At 42.7% G+C, this 20,823-nt stretch overlaps 1 protein-coding gene across 6 annotated transcripts in view; it reads left to right on the top strand.

Annotated features, from left to right (window-relative positions):
* The window catches only part of LOC115076167 (sialoadhesin-like), a 144,136-nt gene that overhangs the window by 82,900 nt on the left and 40,413 nt on the right, over positions 1-20,823 (top strand). For 5 of the 6 annotated variants that reach the window (XM_029577305.1, XM_029577304.1, XM_029577308.1 and 2 more), the window contains 2 exons: positions 6,467-6,545; positions 17,931-18,017. In XM_029577305.1, the coding sequence (XP_029433165.1) occupies positions 6,467-6,545; positions 17,931-18,017 (166 nt within the window). Of the gene's footprint in view, positions 1-6,466; positions 6,546-17,930; positions 18,018-18,364; positions 18,409-20,823 lie in introns of those variants that run through there. The other variant, XM_029577307.1, reaches the window with a different exon arrangement.

The following is a 20,823-nucleotide window of genomic DNA, read 5'->3' as shown; positions in this document are numbered from 1 at the left end:
CAACCCGCAGGAGGCACTTGCATCCAGATATTTTTTTTAAGGCAGTCCAGTCCTGGAACTCTTTTCATCCAGTAGGAGGCACATGCACTTGTTTCAGAGACCATCTCTGTTCAGTCCCACAGAGATGTGATGTTCCATCCTGGGTTCCACACGACCTGCAGGAGGCGCCTGCGCCCAGGTTTCCACGTCACCATTCCCGTTTTGCTTCTTCTCCAAGCATCATCAAGCTTCAAGGAGTGTATGCCTACTTGTATTAAATTGCAGCAACTCCAGGTCCTTGGGTTTGAACGACCTACAGGAGGTGCCTGCACCCTAGACCTGGCTTTGTTCCAATTCAGTCCACATTTTCCTCAACTTGGTGCTTGTCATGGGACTAATTACAGCTACAATCCCGACTTTGCTCTGCAGAAGTGGGAGTCCCAGCTTCTAATTCCACTCCAGTTTTCAGAGGTGTCACCTTGTGTCTCTTCTCTTTAATTCCAACGTACTGACTTGCCTTGTATCTACAATTTGCAGACCATTACTCATTCTCCTGGTGTCCGTCACACAACTTCTGAGCTACTAGAATCCGGATTGGGGAATCCTGACTTGTTCATCCACCCAGCTGATGCTGTCTCCACTGTCAGACAAGGTCAGTGATTGCCACCTTCAGGCTTGTTTGGTAAAGCCCACTGCCCCTCAGCTCTGTATCCATCAGGAGAGATCCTTTACTCTATCGAAGGGTGGCTCTTCAAGGATAATCAAAACTATGGAAAAAGTGGTTAACAAACAACTCTCAGATTTTCTTGAAGAAAATAACATCCTCACCCCAAACCAATTTGGATTTCGTAAAACTAGGAACACAGAATCGCTATTAGCCTCACTATCAGACACCATTATCTTTAACCTAGAAAAAGGCCAACCTTGCCTCCTCGCTCTCCTGGATCTCTCTTCAGCGTTCGATACCGTAAACCACCCGTGCCTCCTGCAACGCCTAACGGACATTGGCATTACAGGAGCAGCGTTCAACTGGTTCGAATCATTTTTGAAGGACAGATCATACAAGGTCAGGATAAATAACAAAGAGTCTCGTGCCATCGAATCTAAAAGGGGAGTTCCGCAAGGATCATCCCTCTCCCCGACTCTCTTCAATATATATCTTCTCCCTCTCTGCCAATTACTCAACAACCTCAAGCTTATACACTTCCTATATGCGGATGACATACAAATCCTCATCCCTATAGAGGACACACTACACAAAGCCATGTCACACTGGAGTAAATGTCTCGCAGCTATCAACAACCTACTCACCAGCCTCAACCTAGTCTTAAACACAAACAAAACTGAAATCCTCATTATAGCACCGGAAAACTATGTCCCATCCACTCCTCCGAATGCCAACCAAATTCCGGATACCTTTTCTCAACAAGTAAAGGACCTGGGAGTCATCTTAGACGGTGGATTCAGCTTCAACAAATTCGTCAACAACACAACAAAAGAATGTTTCTTTAAACTACAAACCTTAAAGAAACTAAAACCACTCCTTCTGTACAGAGATTTCCGCATGGTGCTACAAGCCATCATACTCCCAAAACTGGACTACTGTAACTCTCTCCTCCTTGGCCTACCAGCTTGCACCACAAAACCACTTCAGATGGTCCTGAATGCCTCGGCAAGAATCCTCTCAAATGCCAAAAAAAGAGACCATATCACCCCAATCCTGCATCATCTACACTGGCTCCCGATAAAATACAGGATCCAATTCAAGTCCTTAATGATACATAAGGCCTTACATAATATCGCTCCACTCAATTTAACATTTCAAATTCAGCTACACACATCAGTGAAACCAACTAGAAGCGCATATCAGTACAGACTAACCACACAACAGGCGAAATCCTCCCTGAGGAAACGTGCTCTATCCACAGCGGGCCCTTCTCTCTGGAACTCGCTCCCTCCGGACCTTCGCCTTGAACCGTGCCACACTACATTTAAAAAGAAACTTAAGACTTGGTTGTTCGAACAAGCATTCCCATAGAGCTAATGAGCAAGAAAAAAGGCATTTCATATCCTCCGTATCTTCCCCAGCTTACATCTTTCTGAAGAAATTAACACGAAACTGTACTTAAACATATGCAACACTATATTTTATCCTGTTACCAGATTCTACCAAGTTCAATGTTATTTACTTACTTATTTACTTATTAACCTGCTTTTAGTTATTAACTGGTTAACCATTTTATATACTTCTCTCAAATTAACTATTTATGTTCATTTATGTTTATTTATGTTTATTTATGTTTCATTATGTTTTCTCAAATTAACTATGTTCAATGTAAACCGCTAAATGTTCAATGTAAACCGCTAAATGATCGTTTCCTTAGCGATAGTTATGGTTCCTTGTAAACCGGGGTGATATGTATACTATACAGGAACCCCGGTATATAAATTCTTTAAATAAATAAATAAATAAATATCTTGCCAGCCTCCAGCTGTTTTTGCTCTTATAGGCTGTCTTCGCAAGACTTCTATTACCACCTTCTTTGACTATCCGCCTATCATGGAATGAGCATTCGATAGACTCTGCTGGAATTCTTCACTGTCTCCAAGCCTTGTCGTCTGGAGCTTTACCACTTGCCTTAAAGTAGCTAATTTGATCTGAGTCCAAGGGATAGCTTCTACCACTATTCTGGAGATCTTCAAGAAATGGTCCCTTGTATAAAGCTGGGCATTTAATGCTGTTGACCTTCTAGCTCCTTATGGAAGAACTCATTGCTGAATGGGAGCGTGCATTATCATGTGGATTATCTGATATGCAACTTCCTTCTTGACCTTATCAAAGGGACTTGTTCATCTATCTGGCTTCACAAGAGTCTGGGCTCAGTAACCCTGTACATCTCTCCACTTGTCAACCACAACTCCATGTACCATCTGTCTTCAAGGAATATAAAATTGCCCCAAGACCAGCTTTCCATCTTTGAGCAATGTTTGGACTTTCTTGCTCCACCTGGCACTCCTCATACCAATGTTTACCTAAACAATTGATAGCTGCACGTTTGCACTTTCCTGGTATATCAACTTGCGTCCAAGATTCCAACAGTGATGCCCTAAACCTACCATCTGGCTATTACCTTCAAGAAGAAGATGTTGAGGTGTTCCTCACTCAGTCTTGATTTAATAAAAACCTGAACTGGACCATTCCTCTGTGCCTCCAATTCAACCAGGGTCATGTCTTTTGAGTTTTATTATGTGTCTACGTTGTCTTCAGTATGTTGCTTCACATCATTGCTTCAGCTCCTTCCAAGCCTTGAACATCTTGTGTTTGGACCCCCTAGTTCCCCAAGTGGTATAGAAGATATGCCTTCTTGTCTTCAGCCATTGAGAAGAGGCTGAAGGGGGGCTTTGAGGAGAGGGTGCTGTTATGATCCTGCTCACAGAGCCCATTCCGCGAGCAGGCCCTCCACTCACCTTTGCTCCTGTCCAGAGTTGCTGCTCCTCGGGGCCTTGCCTGCGCGGCCAGGTGCCACTGATGTCATCTTCGTGGCCTAGCTGCTGCTGGGATTCGCTTATGCACGGCCTAGTGCCGCTGCTGCCGATGCCGCCGGGACCTTCCGCAGCAGGCCACCGCTGCCATCTTCATGTGGCCCAGAGGCCGCGCCTGTCGCCTGTTCTTGCACCATGCAGTGCTGCTGCCATTGCCTTCTGTCTTCACGGCAAGAAGAGCTGCCCGCCGACTTCCTTCTTCACGGCAAGGGAAGCCGCTGCTACTGCTGACTCCTTCCCGCGGCTCAGAAGCTGCCTCCGACACCTGCCTGCTTTTTATCTTCGCGGCCTGGAGGCCACCGCTGTCCTTGGTCCTGCTCCAATTCCTGGGCACTCCTCTAGGCGCATGGCCACGCCTCTTCATCTGATTTAAAGTGCCAGCGGCGGGAAAAGCCCACGGCCCCACCGGAAGTCCTCATCAGCTTCATTTCCTGCTTCAGCCCTATAAAACGGCTCAGTTCCTGTTCCTCAGGGCTTTCAGATCAGATCCCATGGTCGTCCATGTTCTTCTTCACTGGTCAAGGTCCTCAGTGGTCTTCATTTGTTTAAGATGGCTCTTCGTTCCATGTCTTTGATGTTCCTGGTCTCATTGCTCATCGGAGCTCCTTCGTTGCTTTGTCCTAGGATCCAGATGTCCTGATGTTCTGAAGTCCTGATGTTCCTGAACTCTGTGTTCCAAGTTCTGAGTCTTCCAATTTCTGAGTCTTCCAGCTCTTCGAGTCCTCCAGATGGCCACCCTGAGGGTAAATCCATATAGATCGGGTTCCTGGTTCCGGTCCTTGGAGCCTCATTTGGTTGGATCCCCTTCTGGCGCTTGTCTCGCTCCCACGTGGTCTGCGACCAGCCTTCCTAGGTTGTGTAGGCTGTGGAAGTGGACAGGGTGGTCCATGACCAGCCCATGGGGGCTGTGTAGGGCGCTCTGAGGGACAGTGCCCACATGTACCTTCCAAGTTCCAAGTCCTCATCTGAACTTTCCAAGTTCCTAGTCCTCATCTGAGTCCTTCCAAGTTCCAAGAACTCATCTTGTTCCTGCCCTCAGCCTCCGTCTGGCATCACACACTCGTCGTTCCCAAGCAGCGGGTCCGGAAGGACTATCGAGTGCCCGGAAGTCTACTCCTGAGACCAGCATTGCGTTGCTGGGTCTCATTGGTGCGTGTAGGTCCAGTGGAGGGCTGATCCTGCCTTGTTCCTGTTCCGAGTTCCTTGCCTTAGTTCCGGTCCTGTCTTGTTCCTGTTCCGCCTGTGGCTTGTATAATCTCACCTCCCACGGTGTGCCTTGGGGCTCCTCCCTGAGTCGTGCCGTGGTTCAAGGGCTCACACTCTCAACCACACCTCCGCGCTCTTAACTCCAGCTATAGGCCACGCCTGCAACAGGATCCGAAGGCCGCGGTTGCAACACTCCAATGCAACAATATTTCAGGAAAATATTACAGAACTCAGGTTCACTTACATGTATACAGCAACAAAGAGAGATAATCTCTTTGTTTATCTAGATCTTCAGCCAGACCAGTCCTAGCTCAAAAAAAAAAAAAAAAAAAAAAAAATAGGTCTTATTCATTGTTTTTTAATATCGTTTTTCGTTATTCCCCATTTATTTGTCCCAAGTTCTACGCCCTGTTTCAATGTAATTGCATTCTTACATGCTTGTTACCGTTATAATGTAAACCGAGATGATATGTAATATTCTACATGAATCCCGGTATATAAAAATGTTAAATAAATAAATAAATGATGGATTAAAGGATGATGAATGGATAGCTAAATGTGTGAATGGATGCCAGGGCAGATGAAGACACAGACAGACCGATTTTAGTTATCTTGCAGAGGCAACATGCTGAAATAGTTGTCCCTATAACATCTGTGGCTCTCTGATATATATATATATATATATATATATATATATCTCTTACCTTTTCTCAGCTGAATTCAATTGTCCAACAACTGAGGCATGGTAACATTAGAGCCAACATAGGGCCTCCAAAAGATTTTGGACCCTACCAACAGAATTTGGTTCTGCTAGCCTAAATGTGGCTGATTTGAACTGTATACGCCCTGTTCCTAGGACTCCCACAGCTGACAACACGACCTCTTCAAATTTTGCAAAATTCAGCCGCAAGAATATTGACAGGTAAAAGAAAGAGACCATATTACAGGAACACTTGCAGAACTTCATTGGCTACCTATTGAACAAAGAGTACAATATAAAGCACTATGCATTATACATAAATTAATTCATGACGAAAAAGCGGAATGGCTGAACACAGCATTACATGTACATGTTCCACACAGAAATCTAAGATCAGCTAACAAAGCACTACTAACTATCCCCTCGGTTAAATCTGCTAGACTCACACAAGTAAGGGAGCGAGCACTATCGTTGGCAGGACCCACATTATGGAATTCAATGTCTCTGGAGATAAGACTGCAGAAAAACTTCAAACTTTTCTGAGTAAGCCTTAAAACCTGGCTCTTTACACAGGCTTTTTACAAAGAGAATGAAGAGAGCAAATATGAGCAAAACCCGGCACCGATTACGTAGTTTTTTAATTTCCTTTTCTTTCCCACCTTTAAATACACTTAAGATTATTCTCTTTATAGATGAACTGCAATAGTAACCTCAGCCTAATAAAATCAATAATTAACAAACAGTTTTATATTGAAAGAATCCTGTTACCTCATATTTTTGGCACATCTATAATGTTTTAGCTATCCTAATTAATTTCTATTACTATATGTGCCTTTATGTGAACCGTTGTGATGGTTAATTTACTGAACGACGGTATAGAAAAGTTTTTAAATAAATAAATTAAATTAAAATAATTATAACCAGCACCTTTCCCCTCTCTGACTCCAGGCACCTCTGTACTAGAAGGCAGAGATAGTCCTTGCGTTCCATATACTGTATCTATTTTCCACAACTAGTCCTTCCTTCTGCTGTACACAGATATAGAAAGATGCAGAAACCAGCTGTCCGAAGAGTCACAACTACCTTGGAAAATTTCCCCAAAGCAGATAATGCCACCGTGAGTATGTTTACAATATTATGTGTAATATTTAGTTCATAGAAACTTAGAAACATGACAGCAGGAAAAGACTGTATGACCCATCCAGTTTGCCCATCAATCCAAGTAATTCAGCATTATAATTCTCATCACTTCTTCAGAGATCCGCAGTATTTATCCCATGCTTTCTTGAAATCAGATTCTGTTTTTGTCTCTACCACTTCCACTGGGAGGTTGTTCCGTGCATCCATCACCTTCTCTATATAGAAATATTTTCTTAGGACAGTTCCTTTGCTGGCCAGTTCCTGGAGACCTGAGAGGTGAGCTGCGATTCCATCTTCATGAAGCTGACATCATCCTTGTGCCAGGCATAAGAAGTGGCTTGCGGCGGTGCACCACTGCCGGCACGTGCCCCTTCTTGCCGATTTCTCCCTGTTTGTGCTATGGTGAGAAAGAGAAAAAGAAAGGCACAGCTTTATCCACGCATTTCAATGCCAATAGTGGGCCCCGTGGATTCCCATGTGACCCAACCAGACTCAGTACTGCAAGTAACATTGAGTCAAGAATCTGAAAGTACTTATTTGAGTTCAGAGGTCTGCAATCCTCGCCCCCACCCAGAAGTCTCTCCACTGCCGGGTGTCCATGAACTGGAACATCCAGGCAATCATGGATCTAATTCCTCTATGCTATATCATGGGCTGGATAATACGTTTCCTGTTGGATGCAAAGCTGAGTCTGTTGTTTCCTTTATTGGCATGGTGGCAAAACGATTACTGGCATGGTTAAAAGGTGATGTGAAAGGGTTATTTTAGCCAAAAAAAAAGCATCCTTCAAAAATTGGAAGAAGAATCCATCTGAAAATAGGAAAAAGCATAAGCATTGTCAAGTTACGTGTAAAACATTGATAAGACAGGCGAAGAGAGAATTTGAAATGAAGTTGGCTGTAGAGATAAAAACTCATAATAACAACTTTTTAAAATATATCCGAAGCAAGAAACATGTGAGGGAGACAGTTAGACCGTTAGATGACCGAGTGGTTAAAGGGGCACTTAGGGAAGATAAGGCCACTGCAGAAAGACTAAATTAATTCTTTGTTTCTGTGTTTACTAATGAGGATGTTGGGGAGATACGGGTTCTGCAGATGGTTTTCAGGGGTGAGGAGTCAGATGAACTGAACCAAATCACTGTGAACCTGGAAGATGTAGTAGGCCAGATTGCCAAAATAAAGAGTAGAAAATCACCTGGACCGGATGGTATACACCCCAGAGTTCTGAAGGAACTAAAAAATGACATTTCAGATCTTTTAGTTAAAATTTGTAACCTATCATTAAAAGTATGCATTGTACCTGAAGACTGGAGGGTGACCAATGTAACCGCAATATATAAAAAGGGCTCCAGGGGTGATCCAGGAAACTATAGACCAGTGAGCCTGACTTCAGTGCCAGGAAAAATAGTGGAAACTATTCTAAAGATCAAAATCACAGAACATATTGAAAGACATGATTTAATGGAACAAAGTCAGCATGGATTTACCCAAGGGAAGTCTTGCCTCACAAATCTGCTTCATAATTTTTTTAAGGGATTAATAAACATGTGGATAAAGTTGAAGCAGCTGAGACAGTGTAGTTGGATTTTCAGAGGCATTTGACAAAGTCCCTCATGAAAGGATTCTAAGAAAACTAAAAAGTCATGGGACAGGAGGCGATGTCCTTCTGTGGATTACAAACTGGTTATAAGGCAGGAAAGAAACAGAGTAGGATTAAATGGTCAAGTTTCTCAGTGGAAAAGGTTAAACAGTGGAGTGCCTCAGGGATCTGTACTTCGACCGATGCTTTTCAATATATTTGTAAATGATCCAGAACGGAATACAACTAGTGAGGTAATCAAATTTGCAGAAGATACACAATTATTCAGAGTAGTTAAATCACAAGTGGATTGTGATAAATTGCAGGAGGACCTTGCAAGACTGGAAGATTGGCTTCCAAATGGCAGATGAAATTTAGTGTGGACAAGTGCAAGGTGATGCATATAGGGAAAAAATAATAATAATAATAAAATAAAAATAACCCATGCTGTAGTTACACGATGTTAGGTTCCACATTAGGAGTTAGATCTAGGCGTCATAGTTGATAATACATCGAAATCGTTGGCTCAGTGTGCTGCAGCAGTCAAAAAAGCAAACAGAATGTTAGGAATTATTAGGAAGAGAATGGTGAATAAAACAGAAAATGTCATAATGCCTCTGTATCACTCCATGGTAAGACCGCACCTTGAGTACTGTCTACAGTTCTGGTCACTGCATTTAAAAAAAGATATAGTTGCAGTGGAGAAGGTACAGAGAAGGGTGACCAAAATGATAAAGGGAGTGAGAAAAGGCTAAAGAGGTTAGGGCTGTTCAACTTGGAGAATAGATGACTGAGGGGGATATGATAGATGTCTTTAAAATCATGAGAGGTCTAGAATGGGTAAATGTGAATCGGTTATTTACTCTTTCGGATAACAGAAGAAGTAGGGGGCACACCATGAAGTTAGCATGTAGCACATTTAAAACTAATTGTAGAAAGTTCTTTTTCACTCAATGCACAATTAAGCTCTGGCATTTGTTGCCAGAGGTAGTGATAAGTGCAGCTGGGTTTAAAAAAGGTTTGGATATGTTCTTGGAGAAGTCCATTAACTGCTATTAATCAAGTTGACTTAGGGAATAGCCACTGCTATTACTGGCATCAGTAACATGGGATCTACTTAGTGTTTGGGTATTTGCCAGGTACTTGTAGCCTGGATTGGCCACTGTTAGAAACAGGATGCTGGGCTTGATGGACCCTTGGTCTGAGCCAGTATGATGATTTCCTATGTTCTTATGTTCTTAATGATTCTTCATTAAGGCGGGGGAGAAATCTAATTCAAGCTCCTGTCGCTTTTGTACCTTCTCACAAGACTCACCAGCTAGTTTGCTCTTAGACCCTGATATGGTTTCTTTAAAAGACATTTGGAGAATTGTTGCAAGGATTGACTCTAATTTAAGAGGTACTGTTTCCCAATTGTGTGAAGATACTACTAGGGCTAAGATGGTGGAAGTAGACAGCAAACTAGAAAAATTGGAAGTAGTAATGGGAACCCGATCAGGGTTGTTAAATCTTCAAACCTCTGGTGATTGCATAATTAATGACAGTTTATTTTTGCATGTTAAATGTGAAAATATGGAGAATAGGTTGAGGGCTAGGAATGTGTGTCTTTTAAACTTTCCACATCCTTGATTTCTTTCTGGATTGGATATATTAAAAAAATATATGAAAGAAGTATTACAATTTTTACCTGAGAAATCTTTCTTATTTTCATTAGGGCTACTTTTGTTGTAATGATCACTCTAGAAAATGAGAGAGAATTGTTTATGCAACAATACTTTAAATATAAAAAAAGAGCTATTTGTGGTCAGCGAGTTTCAGTTCTCCTGGATGTATTGAAAGAGACCCAAGCTAGGAGGAAAAGTTTCTTGATGTTAAAATCACGTCTTACAATTGGGGGAACCTTTTTTAAAATGTCCTTGCAAATGTTTAGTTTCATATCATGGGAATTGGTTCAGTTTTATGGACCATTCACATTTAGAAGTATCTTTGGTTGCTAAAGCGGCTAACGTAGTAGGTGCTCATGGGGGTGGTGAGAATTAGAAACAGGAATTTAAACTTGAACTATTATTGTCTTTATGTATATCTTTGGTATTTTGCAACAATTCTAGTATTGTCTTCTTGTGTGTATTTATTATATTGTCTTGATATTTTGTTTAAAATCAATAACAATTTAAATTACAAAAAAAAAATTTCCTAAGATTACTCCAAAATCTACCCCTTTCACCCTCATCCTATGACCCCTCATTCTGGAATGTCCTCTCCATTGAAAGAGGCTCACCTCCTGTGCATGGAAACCTTTGAGGTATTTGAATGTCTCAGTCATATCTCCCCTATCTCACCTTTCCTCTAGGGTATACAAGCCATAATAAATAACATTAATATGGACATCCCTGCAATAATTTTGGATGATTGTAACCTACACTTTGATAAAACACCCCTTTCAACTGCCAGTGAACTCCTACTGGACACCATGACAGTGATCGGCTTCAAACAAATAGTGAAGACCCCCCACCCAAAGATCAGGTGATACACTGGACCTCATATTCATCAATGATAAAATTGCAAACAAGGACACACCCTCAGCCTCTACACTCCCATGGTCAGACCATAAACTCACAGAAACCAAACTACATCTGGAATATACTCACAATGGGCCAAATAATCAAAATAAATACATCGAATTTAACAAACCCTGTTCCATGAGTTAATTGAAATATTACCGGACACCTTAAAAACCTTAAACAAGACTGACATAAACTCCGCTGTAAACTCCTGGATCACCATTACCTCAGAAATAACAGATAAATGCCCAGTCATCAGGAAAGAAATCAAACCAACCACTAAGTACCAACCACTAAGTACCAACCAACCACTAAGTACAAAGTTTTGGTACACCCCAGAACTAAAAAAAAATAAAAAGCATATTAAGATCGGCTGAAAAAATATGGAGAAGAAACCCAACTTATTATCTAAAAGACAATATAAAACCATCCTCTACATCTACAGAACAGATATCGACAAGGCCAAAAGAAATTTCTATGCAAAAAAGATACATGACTACCAATTTAATCCCAGAGTACTATTTGCATATATCAAAGACCTCACACAACCCAGTCAAAACCCACCCCCACCTGCCAACCAAATGAAAACATGCGAAGAATTCACCGAATTCTTCAGAGATAAAATACTAAACTTAATTACAAAAAAACCCGACCTCAAACGAAGATTCCATAAAGCTACCAAGCAAACCTGACGCCAGATGGGCACATTTCGAAAAAGTAGCTTCAACTGAAATAGAAACTATCATCCGAAAAATGAACCCTGCCTCACACCCCCATTGATGCCATCCCAATATAAACACTGAAACTAGTGTCTAATCTCATAGCCAGACCCATAACTGATTTAATCAACCTCTCATTAGACCAAGGTATTTTCCCGGACAAACTAATGTGCTATTATTATACTGATACTCAAAAACCACAACTAGATTAATCCAGTCTCGCCAACTTCAGACCAATCTCCAATTTACCCTTTCTAGCCAAAACACTAAAAAAAGTTGTTAATCAACAACACTGAGCATCTGGAAAACCACAACATACTATTCCCGGCACAACATGGATTCAGGAAGTTCTTCAGCAGAGAAACATTACTACTCTCTCTCTCAGATGCATTGCTTAAAGGCATAGATAGTGGCCAATCTTATCTGCTCATACTATTCGATATCTCTGCAGCCTTTGACACCATCAACCATAAAATTCTCCTGAATAGACTAAGGGAAATTGGATTATATGACATCACCATCAGCTGGTTCACATCATACTTATCAAACAGATCATACAAAGTAAGAACCAATCACATTGAATCTAAACAGATACCCCTCTCGTATGGTGTTCCGCAAGGCACATCCTTATCATCCACATTTTTTAACATCTATATATTGCCTCTCTGTAAAGTCCTAACTCGACTAGATCTATCCTACTACATCTATGCCGATGACGTCCAAATCCTGTTCCCCATAAAAGACACCATTGAAGGCACCTTAAAATACTGGGACATCTACCTAGCAGCAATAAAGCAACTACTATCACAAATGGCTCTCACTCTCAATCAGAACAAAACTGAAATACTCTACATATGTAATAAAATCACATCAGTATGTAACTCTGATCTCAAAACATGCCAAACAAAAAATCAAATTTTATTAAGAACATAAGAACATGCCATACTGGGCCAGACCAAGGGTCCATCAAGCCCAGCATCCTGTTTCCAACAGTGGCCAATTCAGGCCATAAGAAACTGGCAAGTACCCAAAAACTAAGTCTATTCCATGTTACCGTTACTAGTAATAGCAGTGGCTATTTTCTAAGTCAACTTAATTAATAGCAGGTAATGGACTTCTCCTCCAAGAACTTATCCAATCCTTTTTTAAACACAGCTACACTAACTGCACTAACCATATCCTCTGGCAACAAATTCCAGAGTTTAATTGTGCATTGAGTGAAAAAGAACTTTCTCAGATTTATTTATTTAGTGATTTTTGTATACCAGAATTCATGTTGATACATATCACTTCGGTTTACAGCATAAATCAAATGTTGGTTACTACATTTGCGTATAAAAAAAGGGTAACTTTTAAAACGGTTCATCTAAAATATAAAATCTGTCTCAACATTAGTTTTAATTGTGCCACATGCTAACTTCATGGAGTGCCTCCTAGTTTTTCTATTATCTGAAAGAGTAAATAACCGATTCGCATCTACCTGTTCTAGACCTCTCATGATTTTAAACACCCTTATCATATCCCCCCTCAGCCGTCTCTTCTCCAAGCTGAAAAGTCCTAACCTCGTTAGACTTTCCTCATAGGGGAGCTGTTCCATTCCCCTTATTATTTTGGTTGCACTTCTCTGTACGTTCTCCTTTTTTGAGATGTGGCGACCAGAATTGTACACAGTATTGAAGGTGCGGTCTCACTAAGGAGCGATACAGAGGCATTAGGACATTTTCCGTTGTATTCACCATTCCCTTTCTAATAATTCCCAACATTCTGTTTGCTTTTTTGACTGCTGCAGCACACTGAACCGACAATTTCAATGTGATGGCTAGATCTCTTTCTTGGGAGGTAGCACCTAATATGGAACCTAACATTGTGTAACTGTAGCATGGGTTATTTTTCCCTATAGGCATCACCTTGCACTTATCCACATTACATTTCATCTGCCATTTGGATGCCCAATTTTCCAGTCTCACGAGGTCTTCCTGCAATTTATCCCAATCTGCTTGTGATTTAACTATTTTGAACAATTTTGTATCATCTGCAAATTTGATTACCTCATTCATCGTATTTTTTTTCCAGATCATTTATAAATATATTGAAAAGTAAGGGTCCCAATACAGATCCCTGAGGCACTCCACTGCCCACTCCCTTCCACTGAGAAAATTGTCTATTTAATCCTACTCTCTGTTTCCTGACTTTTAGCCAGTTTGTAATCCATGAAAGGACATTGCCACCTATCCCATGACTTTTTACTTTTCCTAGAAGCCTCTCATGAGGAACTTTGTCAAACGCTTTCTGAAAATCCAAGTACACTACATCTATCGGTTCACCTTTATCCACATGTTTATTAACTCTTTCAAAAAAGAGAAGCAGATTTGTTAGGCAAGACTTGCCTTGGGTAAAGCCATGCTGACTTTGTTCCATTAAACCATGTCTTTCTATATGTTCTGTGATTTTGATATTTAGAACACTTTCCACTATTTTTCCTGGCACTGAAGTCAGGCTAACCAGTCTGTAGATTCCCGGATCACCCCTGGACTTCTTTTTAAATATTGGGGTTACATTAGCTATCCTCCAGTCTTCAGATACAATGGATGATTTTAGTGATAGGTTACAAATTTTTACTAATAGGTCTGAAATTTCATTTTTGAGTTCCTTCAGAACTCTGAGGTATATACCATCCGGTCCAGGAGATTTGTTACTCTTCAGTTTGTCAATTAGGCCTACCACATCTTCTAGATTCACCGTGATTTGGTTCAGTCCATCTGACTCATTACCCATGAAAACCTTCTCCGGTATGGGTACCTCCCCAACATCCTCTTCAGTAAATACCGAAGCAAAAAAATCATTTAATCTATTCACGGTAAGAGATCTAGGAATCTTACTAGATAGTGAATTAAATTTCAAAAAATACATCAACACCTTGATAAAAGACGGATATTACAAACTCCAGGTCCTAAAAAAACTCAAACCCCTCCTACACACGCAAGACTACCAGACAGTACTACAGGCACTTCTGTTCTCAAAACTAGATTACTGCAAGGCTGTCCTCCTAGGCCTACTGGCATCTACCCTAAGACCAATACAGCTCCTACAGAATGCAGCAGCCAGAACACTCACAAACAGCAAAACAAAAGATCATATTACGCCAATTCTCAAAGAACTACACTGGTTACCGATCTCATACAGAATTCAATACAAAGCCTTAACCCTCATCCACAAAACACTATACAATAATAAAACAAACTGGTTGAACACCGCATTACACTTCCATATTCCACAAAGGAACCTACGCTCTACAAACACCGGGCTTCTCCCAATCCCCTCTCCAAAACTAACTCACGTCAATACAGTCAGGGAGCATGCATTATCATTGGCGGGACCAGCTCTATGGGACAACCTTCCAATAGGATTAAGGATGGAATCCACGACACAAACATTAAAAAAAAATCTAAAAGAATGGCTCTTTTAGAAAGCCTTTGCAACAACACTATGAGCCCTATCAGATGTTGATTCTCTAATACTGCCTACTTACTTGAATCCCACAGGAAATCTTTTCAACGAGATTTGATTATAACCATAAAATTACTAATATATATGTTAAGTTTATTGTATACAGAAACGTTTATAACCATAAAGTTGCTAATATTTATGTTGTTTATTTTATATTGAAACGTTTATCATAATTAGGGGCCGATTTTAAAAATTACGGGCGCATATGTCCCGGGGCTTGAAAAAAGGGGCGAGGCATGGGCGGTCCGGGGCAGGGGTGTGGCCAGAGGCAGGCGCAACTTGCAAAACAAAGGTTAGGGGGGTTTAGGTAGGGCTGGGGGGAGGGTTAGGTAGGGGAAGGGAGGGAAAGGTGGGGGAGGGGGGCAGCCTCGGAGGGAAAAGGGAAAGCCATCGGGGCTCCCCTAGGGCTTGGCGCGCTCAAGGTGCACAAGTGTGCAACCCCTTAGGCGCCTACCCTGGATTTTACAACATGTGCGTGGCTGCGCATGCATGTTATAAAATCGGGCATAGACTTGTGCGCGCTGGGTTGCGCACACAAATCTACGCCCGCACTTGGTATTAAAATCTGCCCCACAGTGACTGATTTTACATCTTTCGTACTGTAAACAAGAGAAGAGAACAAATTGGTAAATCCAAAAGTACATGACAGCACTGGAGGGGATGTAATGGTCCCACCCCATGAAGAAGAATGCAAATCAGTGTGGCTGAAATGGGGTCAGGTCAGAAGCTGGTAGGGTCTCTGGGCTGCAGGTCTGGGAAGTGGGTGGGCGGGAACCTCCAGGCTTGACCATCAAAGGGGTCTGGAAAGAGAGCTTGTTCCAGACCAGAGCAGGAGCAGAGGAAGACAGCACCTGGACTGGGAAAATTACTACCCTGCTAGAAACCTGTTTTTAGAAATACTGGACTGCTTGTGTTTTTTTAAATGTTCATCTATGGCCAGAACTTTGGACTGTGTAACTGATAGCTTGCATTGGACTAGGAACCAGGAATGAGTGAGACAGGGTCAGCATGCACTGAGCACCGGATGTGACTCACTCTCAGGCTGATTCTGTAAGGTTCGTGGGAAAATGGGTGCTCAGTGTTGAGCAGCCGCTTTCCCAATGTGCTCCTAGCCATCTCTCCAGGGCCCGGGATCCTGTATTTAAATGAAAGGTTGCATTAAAAAGGAGGCACTAGGGACAATAGCGCGTCTCTAGTGCCTCTTTGTCAGCGGGAACCCAGGAGAGGTGGCTGTTAGCGGGTTCAGGAAACCGATGCTCAATTTTACGAGCGCCGGTTTTCTGAACCCGCTGACAGCCATGGGTTAGGAAAATGGATGCCGGTAAAATTGAGCATCCTTTTTCGTAATCTGACTGGCGGCACTTTTTTTTTTAACATTTTAAAACAAAAGGTGAGATGGATCAGAGACATTTATGAACTCCTCACAGTGGACCATCTCCCTCTATATACAAGTAGAGGAGATGGGAGAAGTCAGTGAGGTAAGGTTTGCTGACTTGGGGGGGGGGGGGGGGGGGGGGTCATTTTCAAAGGCTTATCACGTGCGATGCCATGCTTGGGGCGGAGTCAGGGTGGTGAGGGGGTGGACTCAGCAATGTCTTCGCTGGCGGCGATGAGGTTAGTAACCTTATTGTTGCCAGTAGTGCGCCCAATAGCGCCACCTTTCACGGTGGCGCTATTGGGTGCGAAAGCAGGCAGCGAAAACACCGCAGTGGTGCGAAGGCTGCCGGCTTTCGCAGGCCCGCCCCCCGTTTTCGCTGGATTCACCATTCTGCGATAGAATCCAGGCCTTGGTTAGTAGCCCTGGCTGCTGTTAAGTGGCTCCTGCATTGCTTTCTATAACTCAGATCAGGCCGATTTGATAAAGTGCGCTCAGCTGAGCGCACTGTTTTACCTGCGGTTGGACGCGTGATTTCGACTCGTGTCCACTACCCCTTATACGGTCAAAACTGCGTGTCCAAACCCCCACCCGCAAAACTAATAGCGCTCATCAACATGCATATTGATGAGGCTATTAGTTATGCACTCTGGATACTGAAAAAAAAAATGTGTGGCCAAGCCACACATTTTATGCTTAGAAATTAACGCCTGCCCTAATTTCTGAGCAACCCAAAAAAGTATATCAAAAAGCAGAAAATACTACGTTAGTTCCTAAGCATAAAATGTTCATACATGTCTCTGATCTGTCTCCCCTTTTGTTCTAAAACTTGTGGCTTGTCAGGCTTTCAATGCTTCCGTAGCTCTTCTATTGGTCAGATGGGTCCTCTTTATGTATATCCCTCATCCATGGAGGTTGGGGTGCCACATCACCTTTTTGTTAATGTGGATCTGAAAAGGTTGGGAAACACTGATTTAGGAAATATTTCTTTGCAGAGAGAGTAATGGATGCATGGAACAGCCTCCCTGTAGCGATAAGGGCACTATATTAATTCAAGAAGGCATGGGATAAACACAGAAGATTTCTGTGGAAGTGGAAGGGATCATAAAGCTGGGAAGTCGGTGTGGATGGACAGCCTAGATAGGCCGTATTGTCTTTTTTTGCCATCACATTTCTCTGTTTCTACATTCAGCCCTTATAATGACTCAGGAATCCTGTACATCTGGAAAGGTCACCATGAAAAGCTGCCAGTGTCACAGCTGTTCTGAGGCTGGCTGCTATTTCCTCTGCTCAGCCTATAGTCAGGAGCAAGAACAGCAGAGAATCTTTGTTACCTGAATTTAGCACCCCAGAGGAGACGAATCTCAAATTACAAATCTGTGCTGAAAGTTTCCACTGAGGCCCAATAATCAGCCTGAGCTTCAGGTCCTTTTTCGCAATGGATCAGTCCCAGCAGCACATTTCATCTGTGCTTGCATGAGGAAAAGCTCCTAAAGACGCTTAAACCTTTCTAGGGCCCAATGCCAGTTTCACAGAGCAGCAGAAATATTTTCTGAAGCCAGAATGTGATTGAGCTGAGACTTGTTAATTCCTGTGCACGTTCTTGATTGTTGTTTCAGAAAACTACTCATCTGGAGGACCCTTTAAATGCCACCTACACTGCCCTCAACCCTCAGACCCGCTGTTCAGAATATGAAAAATTACAGGTAACATCCAAAACTAGATTGGCCAGAGCAGAAGCAGACGGCTTTCTTTAGGGAGGACTCTGCCCATGTCAGACTGAAGTTGCTGACCAAGGAGATAACACAGTAACTGTTGACAGTTCAGGATCTCTTGACCCTCCCAGTCTGCCTTGTTCCCCCTGCCTAGAGTGTCACTGCGGACCCTCTGAAATCTCCAGCCATCTCCCTGCCTCCCCCTTATTGTCACCCTCTATCTGTTCCAGACTTGCTTATATTCAGTCACCACCTCTCCTGGGGGTCTGTTCCAGGCACCCACTGCTCTCTTACTCACTTTTTCTCTTAGTTCCCCTTCTTCCATTTACCTTTCACAGCTATTGAAAACGGGGTGAAGCCGTCTGAGACCGACGGACACAACAGGTAGATGTAGTTTGATATTTTCTCCATGCTTTCTCCCTTTTTCTTAGAGTCCGTTTTGCTGTACTAATTTGTTTGTTGTACCAGGGATTGTGTTTTCTTGGAGATTTCATAGTTTTTGTTTTTTCTGGATTTAATTTATCAGCAATAAAATTAGTGGTATCATGCCAAGAATGAATGGCATTTACACTGCTTGATAAATCAATGTTATCAATGTTCTGTTCAATCTCTAGTTGGAGATCTTCAACCTTGAATGGGGATCGGTATGAGAAGGAAACAGTTTGAGAGGCAATTAGGGTCGGATTTTGGTTAAATGAAATAGTTGAATGAATTAAAAAGTGATCTGATCAGGGAATGGGAGTATATTTGGTGGTTAATGAGGTTTCACTTTTATTAGTAAAGATTAAATCTAATAAGTGGGCGGCCTTATGAAATGGACCAGATGAAATTAATTCGTAAACAAGGGCTGAGAGTGATTCTATAAGGGTACAACAAGCATTGGAATGTGGACTGATATCCATGTGCAGGTTAAAGTCCCCTAAAATACTCTAGGGCTTATGAGGGTTTAGATTTGTAGCAAGGAATTCAATAACTGGTGAGATATTGTGTTCTAAGAGATCTGGAGGACCAGAAGGCTCATCTGCATATTGCTCCCAGCAAACCCCAGGAGAGGAGTCCAGAGGTCACCACAAGCATTCCAGGGATTGACTTCCACAGCTCCAGCTTCCAGAGACCCCGTACCCTTTGCAGTAGAGGAGGACCGGAAGGTTCATCTGCATACTGCTCCCAGCATCCCCTGGGAGAGGAGTCCAGAGGTCACCGCAAGTGATCCAGGGATTGACTTCCTCAGCCCCAGTTTCCAGAGGCCCCGCTCCCTTTGTAGTAGAGGAGGACCGGAAGCGCATGCCTAACGGTGTGCGAATCTCAAACCCTTCCATTAACTGAGTGAACACTAATTTAACGGTGGTTAAAGAGGACTGGTAAGTATAGCTTTCAGAAATTTTTGGGCTTATAAAAGTTTGGTGAAAGGTGAAATTAAGGGATATATTCTTTAGAGTTTGTGTGTGTCTGAGGTAATAAGCAAGCCAGAGATAGTTAATTCTAGTGTCTGTCTTTCCCACCCACTCAACCCTTGATTGATTTTTAATGAGACACTGTCTCATTAAAAATCAATAAGCGTCTTATCTAAATCATACTATTCTACCGGCTCTTATTGAAAGTTTAATCATCCCCTTGTAGTACACTAGCTGATTAATTAGTAAATTCACCTGTAAATTTAAAGTACTCTCATTCCAACTCCCTTAGTATCCTAAACTTAACTAGGAACTCAATAAAACTAAGATGAAGGCAGCAGTCCAGTAGCAAGAGGTGGGCTTTCCAGTCTTTTGCATTGAGTGTCACTTGTATGATTTTTTACCCACCAGTGAGAAATTGTATATGTGTACTTGGTGCAAAGAGCTCCTGGCTCTCAGGGAACGAGTCCGATCTCTGGAGGCTAGAGTAGCAGACTTGGAGGAGCTGAGGGAGACAGAGAGGTACATTGATGAGACCTTCAGGGACATAGTAGCCAATAGGGATGTGAATCGTTTTTGAACGATTAAAATTATCGTCAGATAATTTTAAAATCGTCCTAAATCATCAGAGTGCACGATACAATACAAATGCCACCGATTTATCGTCATAAATCGTCCTAAATCGTTAAATAGGGCACGGGAATTATTTGGGGGAGGGCGGTAAAACCGGCACACCAAAACAACCCCTAAACCCACCCCGACCCTTTAAAACCAATTCCTTACCCTCCCGAACCCCCCCAAAATGTTAAATTACCTGGTGGTCCAATGGGAGGGTCCCAGCGTGATCTCCTGCTCTCGGGCCATCGGCACCATTTTGGCTGCCACTAAGTAAAATGGCGCCGATGGCCCGATAAAAAAAAAAACCCACCCGACCCTTTAAATCGACCCCCCTTAGCCTCCCCCACCCTCCCGACCCCCCCCCCAAAACCTTTTAACATTACCTGGTGGTCCAGGGGGGCCTCGGGGGACGATTTCCCGTTCCCAGGCATCAGCTGCGCTAAAACAAAATGGCGCTGATGCCCCTTTGCCCCTACCATGTGACAGGGTATCCGTGCCATTGGCCGGCCCCTGTCACATGGTAGGAGCACTGGATGGCCGGCGCCATCTTTAAAGATGGCGCCGGCCATCTTTACTCATCAGCCCCTATTATAGAGTATAGAATAATAGGGGCTGATGAGTAAAGATGGCCGGCGCCATCTTTACTCATCAGCCCCCATGTGACAGGGGCCGGCCAATGGCACGGATACCCTGTCACATGGTAAGGGCAAAGGGGCATCGGCGCCATTTTTTTTTAGCGCAGCTGATGCCTGGGAACGAGAAATCGTCCCCCGAGGCTCCCATGG

This window comes from Rhinatrema bivittatum, chromosome 14, assembly GCF_901001135.1.
Source record: "Rhinatrema bivittatum chromosome 14, aRhiBiv1.1, whole genome shotgun sequence".
In the NCBI taxonomy this organism is placed as follows: domain Eukaryota; kingdom Metazoa; phylum Chordata; class Amphibia; order Gymnophiona; family Rhinatrematidae; genus Rhinatrema; species Rhinatrema bivittatum.
Note: the sequence above shows the minus strand (reverse complement) of the source record. Positions and strands in the feature narration are given on the sequence as shown.